Below are 6968 nucleotides of genomic sequence, written 5' to 3' on the forward strand. Positions count from 1 at the left end.
AATAGAAGAGTTCATAAACATGTGCCACGTGTCCACAGCGTAGAGCATTCTCAGCCACAAGACCATAATGCCTTCTGGAATCCTCTACCGATTTTTTATTTTTTATTTTTAACTTTATTCACAAATATTTAATTCAATATTACGTGTCGCTCTATGCTTTTTAGTTTATTTTTATATTTTTTATTTTCACTTTTTATTTATTTATAACTTCCATTTTCTTATGATCTTCCCTTCTCTGCTCACCCACTTCTTCCCTTATACTTTTTCCTTTTTATCTTCGAATTCCACATCTGGGTTTCGCTTATTTTCTCGGAAAATCTTAATTTTCCTTTAAAGTTTACATTTTTACTTGAAAATCCAAATATCAAAATCCAAGGTATTTATTTATTTCGATCATTTTTATTTTCAGTTTGTGTCTTTAACATTGAGAATCTGAATGATCCGATTTGTGAAAATGGCAACTGAGTTTACTCTCTCCTTTTTTATTATTTTTATAGTATCTGGGGAAGAATAATAATTGTAGATATTGTGAACAATGCTATGTAATATTATTTTTTTATTTGCCTTAAAATTTACTTTTTTTTATAGCGGACTTCGCCTAGTGTGATTAAAGTTTTTTTGCCGATGTATAAAGTTTACCATTTTTTTTATAGCCAACTTTAAACTTTTTTGCGGATATATAATATTTAGCTTTTTGTTTTTGGGTATGGCTTGATTCTGTAGACTGCTGTTGGAGTTGGTCCCTGTGAAGCTTAGGGTGTTACAAGGACTGGCTCTGATTTTGCTCCAATGGATATGCAGGTATTACAAGGAGCACTTTCAAACTGGGCCTTTTTTTGGAATATCCACTTTGAAGTTTTATTCTTTTCTTTGCATAGCATAAAGTGTTAAATCATTAGAAATAGGGAAGTAAGGTTAGTTCTTATGATCTTCAATGTTAGTGTTCTGTTTTAGAAAATGAGTCTGTTTGATTCCAGAAAAAGGATGGGACACCATAGTGAAAAAATAATTGTACAAAAGTAACTCAAGTAATAACACAAAACTCTTAATTTATGTTACTAAATTGGGTCACAAAGTTTGTACTAAAAAAAGTAGGAAGCAAAAAAACCTTACCATTTAATTTTCCAAGCTCTCATTCTTGTCATCTGGTATAGATAATTGATGCTTCTTTTGACTTCCCCTGAACACTGTTCAATATTCAAATTTTGGGCTGGAGTTAAACAAAACAAAAAATGGTAGAATGTTATGACAATGAGCTTTATCAGCATTAGTTGATCATTTATGTTGCATTAAATAGTACATGATAAAATTGACATGTTTTTACTGCAACATAAATGGATATCTGTGTTGTTTTATGTGTGCATGATTCCATGGTATAGCATGTGTGTTTGAAATGGATGACAACTATTCACATGCTCCACATATTATGTTTCTGCTTGGTTCAAAGCAGGTTTCATGTTTCATATGGTTTTCTCTTTCCAGAGACTTCCCCCCTTTTTGATAGAATACAAGGAATTCAATATGAACTCGTCCATTGACTAAGAAAAAATGTCCCTTAGGAACTGAAATATATTCTCTAGTGAGCATCAATTTCTTTCATGATGAAATATATTGTTTTTCCTTGTTCTTTTTTTACTTGGAAGATAGTCATTGATCCATCTGATACTATTGAATGTAGGACCAAATCGAAGGCTCGAAGTCAAACAACTCTCGCTCGGGTAGTAGCAGCCATTCCAATGGTGCAACAAAATCTGAGAATGTTTCCCAATCGCGGGATGTAACTTCTGCTGGAAACAATCACACTCCCAAGGTTTCTTTACATTCCATAATCCATATGGCTGAAGAAATTATTCTCTGTCTAATTTTACTTATGTTTTTCCAAACTTATCTCAATTTTCGACAGGTTAGAAAACCATATACCATTTCCAAGCAAAGAGAGAAGTGGACAGAGGAAGAGCATCAAAAGTTCCTTGAAGCATTGAAATTGTATGGTCGTGGCTGGCGTCAAATTGAAGGTACATTCAACGTCATGATTTAATGAAGTAATCTGAAAATTCAAATGTCTTAAAATCAGATGAAGTATTCTTATTTCATGCAGAGCATATAGGTACCAAAACTGCTGTTCAGATTCGAAGCCATGCTCAGAAGTTTTTCTCTAAGGTTATTTTTTACTTTTTAACATTTTAGTAGATAATTCCCCGTGCCAGAAATGAAAGGATTTCAATCATTTGAAACTAAGAGGATTACTAAATTTGAAGACATATAGGTACAATTCTCTATTCTCAGCATCATTCTCTCCTATTGGTTTCAGATTGTGCGGGAATCTGATGGCAATGCTGAAACTTCAAAACAGCCAATTGACATACCTCCTCCTCGTCCGAAGAGGAAACCCCTTCATCCATATCCCCGTAAATCAGTCAACTCTTCGAAAGAACACTTCATACCGAGTGAATCAGGAATATCTCCACCTTCAAACCTGTTAATTGCAGAGAAAGTCACTCAATCCCCAACCTCTGTTCTATCCGCCTTTGGCTCAGATGCATTTGAGCAATCATTTCTGGACCAGACCAACAGATGCGTTTCACCGAATTCTTGCACCACTGATATTCACCCACTCAGCTTGTCACCTGTTGATAAGGAAAACGAGTGCATGATATCCAATTCATCGGAGGAGGAAGCGAAAGGATCTCTAGCTTCAGTCCCTCTATCCACCAGTTCAAAGCTACTCTTGTCTGTGGTATGATAAATTTCATGATATTCTATGATTTAGCATCTAAAATAATTTGTATGGTTAGGTTTAATAACTTTCAAATTTCATGGTGTATTCCAGAAATCTGAGTTGAGTTCCAAGGAAACTGAATGTCTCAAAGAAGAATCTGCCGAAATGCCACGTGTTACTTGTATCAAACTTTTTGGAAGAACTGTCTCTATGGTAGGCAATCAGAAGTCAATGAATGTAGATGAGGAGGAAAATAATAAGTCAATTACTAGTAATTCTGATGAAGTGGGTAATGTTGAGTATCAAAATCTTTGCGGAGCATGGTTATCGGAGCAAGTAGATATTCATTTATCACTGGGATTGTGTAATAGTAATTGTCATACAAATCCTGATGGAGTTAAAGTAACAGGAGAGGAGGGAAGTTCTTGCACTGGTTCTAATGCAGAATCAGTTAGTGGTATGGAGAATCAATGCAAGATTTTGGATGCTGTTGATTCTCAATATCAAAAATCTCGTCATGTAGAAGGAAAAGTATCCCAAAGGGGATTTGTTCCATATAAGAGATGCTTAGCTGAAAGAGATGCAAATTCTTTAGTTGCCTCTTTGGAAGAGAGGGAAGGACAACGAGCTCGTGTCTGCTTGTAGAGGCGGCCCAGTGGATAAGGCAAGCTTGTGTGTTCGAAGCCTTGAAGGGCGGCCCAGTGGATAAGGCTTCAGTTTCGGTTTCATTCTTCGTCAGAAGAAGAAAATAGTGAAATAGTGGTGAAAATAGCTGACATGCACCTGATTTCTAATTCTTTTTCCACTATCCATTTGGAGTTTCTTTTATTTTTCCCCATGAAAAAACTGCCCAATAATTAAAGGATTGGTGGCATTTTACAGTTAACAAATAGGGACACAGAATTGGGTCAACCAGCAATCAAATCTGCAGTTGCTTAGTCTTTAACCTCTCTATAGGTCAGATGATATGCCAGGGTACAATTCTCAGTGTCATGTGCTGTGAGCCAGCTTAGCAACTTGTATATCTAGATTTTCTTCTGTACCTAAATATTATTTTTTGACTAGATAACAATTTGGCACAATATTAATGTTATTGTTTAGTGATCATGATGTCAGTTCAAGTCATATAAACAGTCTCTCCATATGTGAGGTAAGATTGTGTACATAAACCATTCCTAGATCCAACTAAATGTTTATGTGAGGAGAGAAGTTATCTCCTCACACCTATTCATTAATAGACATTTGTAATACTTTACTTTTTATTTTTTTATTTTATTTTTAGAATAAGTAAAAAATAATCATGTGTCATTGCCTAACTGGTGTAAGGAGAGAAATTATCTCCTCACACCGGGAGATACTCCATCCTCTTTTTTTAATGTAACAAAACAACCTCTTCTGCTACTCCTGTGTTGTGAAGTGTTTACTAGAGTGAAACTTTGGGGTGACTTCTAAAAATTATGTTTCCCGTTAATAATTCAATAGAAAAATATGTTACTACCTCTATTTAAATTAAATAATTAGAACATCATATTTCTTTGTAACCCCCTCTATATTATATTCTGTATACTATCATGACAAATTCTTTAGCGATAAGAATGGATGACAAGCTAGCAACCAAGATTGTGATTCCAGATAAAGAATTCCTTTAGTAGGTGTAATTAATATTTATACACCTACAATAGATTACACTAGCAATAAGTACATTTGCATGCATTCCCTCAATAGTCTTATACTCTTATGAGATTCCTCTTCAGTATCATAACTAAGAAAATCCAACCCTCTTGGTCTATTTCTAATTTTATCCACCACCAGTTTCACTGCTCATAGAGAATAAAAGGTATTACCAACAAATAAATATGAATTGGTGAATGGATGAAACGTAATAAGCCCCAAATTGAAGTCAAATAACATACTAGAGGGAGAATTTCTAACTTCTACAAGTTGAAAAAAATTCTTGAAAAGGTAATTTTGGGAAGGGTTTTTGTAAACGATATTTTGGAATAAGTGATTTTTTGAATAAGTGATTTTGGAAAAGGTGACATAAGGGGGGAAATGTGAAAAGGTGATATTGTAAACAGATGCTTTTTAAAAAAGTGGTTTCTTTTTATAAAAAAATAATTTCAATAATTCTTGTTAGATAATTTTAGAAAACTGTGATTTTTTAAGAGTGATTTGCATTACAATTTAAAAAACAAATGGAATGGATGGGATATGAGTGGACTGGATAAAGTAAAATATGGTTTATAAATTTTATATGGATGATGTTCAAACCCTTATATTTGTTACTTAGGGCAAATACTCGGAAAACAAAAAAATGGGATACATTATTTCTTATCCTCTTTTCAATTTCAAAAAAGTTGATATCAATAAGATAGAAATAGGATTATTAACTGACCTATAATATATTAGGTTTTTTTCTTGAACGAGTGAGACTTGAGCTTTTTAAAAGTGTATTTACTTTAACATGCGAGACTTCAGATCATTTAAAATATTTATTAAATTTAAAAGACTAACCTATTTAGTTAGAGGAATGATCCACTTACTTCAAAAGTCCTCGTCCTAGCCTTCAATTCTAGGGAAATGCAATGGTTTGAATTAGTGAATAGATCTAATCGATTAGATGTCCATAAAATTAATGGAGTAAGTGAATCCCTATAAATTTAGTTATATAATAACATTTATATTATATTATTCTAATATAAGTAATATTATTATATACGTAATTTTAGTTTTAAAATATATAGAAAAATATAATTTTATTGGTAGTATTAGACGAACCTAATTAAAAGTATGTATATTAGCTTATTTAAATCTAGACATAATGATATATTTCAATATCATAATATATAATAGCCATTTAAATAGATTAACATACTAGACTTTTAAACATGTTTTTAAACAAGCTAGGCATAAGGTTCTACATGTTATATAGACTCGATCTATTTAAGATAAAGTTTGACCTATTTTCACCGGTAACAATGCACTCCACAGTACAATTTAGTTAGTATTTTTATTATTTATATTTAATATAATATGAATTATCAAAGAGAAATTATATATACATATAAACCGATAGAGATGGCAAAATGGGTTGTCTTTCTCGTTTCGCCTGTAATGCCCCGAAAAATACTTCTCAAAAACACTGAGGAAAAATTGGTAAATTTTTTTTTTTTAATTGATGATGTAAAATTGTTTCCTTTTAAAAATCTTTCTTTTCTGGGACATCACTTTAAGTAACATATAATGCGGAAATCAAAACTGGTTACCTAGCGGTAACTGAAATAATACAACATTTCCTGAATATACATCTTCATAGATATAAAAGATCATAAGTACTTAATATACATATCCAACAAGAAGGGGCGAAAATATTAATCATCGCCAACAGACACTAAACAAAGACATGAACAAACTGAAGCCGTCAGTGTTTCAAAAGTCACAAAATGATAAGCAACTCCTAGTGGCTAACTCCAAAGCTAGGGTACTGCCTCTTCCTCAATTCCTCATGCCCCTCCTAGAACATCACGGACGGGTAGCTCCAAATCCGAGCAAAGCTGTCTACCTGACGAGCACACGTCCGAAAAGCAAGCAATAGAAAAGAAGAGAAATAGAGAGAGTAAGACATCTAATGAACATAAATTCATTGACGGCGTGGACTTACTCAGAATATTACACTCAGATATGAAAAACAGTTCATATATATAAAACATATCACATTATAACTCATCAGTTGTTCTCGTAAACAATTATTCAATCCACATGAGTAATAGAAACAAACTCATCAATTTTTCTCATAAACAATTATCTAATCAACGTATGTAATGTAAACAACACTTATTCCCATCAATATCATAATTCACCATTTATCAATTTATCATTCATCGACAAGATGTCATGACTATAATTAAATGACACATAAGTGGGGATCATAACCTCAAATAGTAACATACACATATATTATCTATAACCAACATCATAACTCACCGTTTATCAACATAAACCATAAGGTATCAACATACATTTCATAAACAAATATCATAACTATAATTAATAATATGTGCATAATGTTAATAATGATGCATGATGTTTGTAACTCAAAGGTGGGAATCCACTTCCACAAGTGCAATATATGCATGTTATGTCATGATCATCCACCTTACACCAATATCCTCCCAATAACCTAGTCGGAAATAAATCAAGAGTACAGGTCCCATACCAAGCCACTTTGTACGCACCCGAAATAACATAT

At 32.8% G+C, this 6968-nt stretch overlaps 1 protein-coding gene across 3 annotated transcripts; it reads left to right on the forward strand.

The window, feature by feature from the left end:
• Nucleotides 1–202: 202 nt before the first annotated feature.
• Nucleotides 203–3981, forward strand: LOC109338572 (protein REVEILLE 7-like). 3 transcript variants are annotated; one of them, XM_019575843.1, is made up of 8 exons: nt 203–360; nt 722–801; nt 1679–1810; nt 1904–2015; nt 2099–2160; nt 2312–2737; nt 2831–2946; nt 2980–3981. In XM_019575843.1, exons 2-8 carry the CDS (start codon nt 790–792, stop codon nt 3362–3364), a joined length of 1245 nt encoding a protein of 414 aa, XP_019431388.1. In that variant the 5' UTR covers nt 203–360; nt 722–789; the 3' UTR covers nt 3365–3981. The 3 variants fall into 3 exon arrangements, with proteins under 3 accessions (XP_019431388.1, XP_019431387.1, XP_019431386.1); XM_019575842.1 differs by having other exon boundaries at nt 205–376; nt 724–801; nt 2831–3981; XM_019575841.1 differs by having other exon boundaries at nt 205–360; nt 2831–3981.
• The last annotated feature ends 2987 nt before the right edge of the window (nt 3982–6968 follow it).

The sequence above is a fragment of the Lupinus angustifolius genome, unplaced genomic scaffold, assembly GCF_001865875.1.
Source record: "Lupinus angustifolius cultivar Tanjil unplaced genomic scaffold, LupAngTanjil_v1.0 Scaffold_29_33, whole genome shotgun sequence".
Taxonomy (NCBI): Eukaryota; Viridiplantae; Streptophyta; class Magnoliopsida; order Fabales; family Fabaceae; genus Lupinus; species Lupinus angustifolius.

Bases quoted from the DNA above. Each gene is read 5' to 3' on its own strand.
- LOC109338572 (XM_019575842.1), top strand. The intron at 2,016-2,098 runs GTACATTCAACG...TATTTCATGCAG, and splicing joins TGGCTGGCGTCAAATTGAAG to AGCATATAGGTACCAAAACT. The intron at 2,738-2,830 runs GTATGATAAATT...GGTGTATTCCAG, and splicing joins CAAAGCTACTCTTGTCTGTG to AAATCTGAGTTGAGTTCCAA.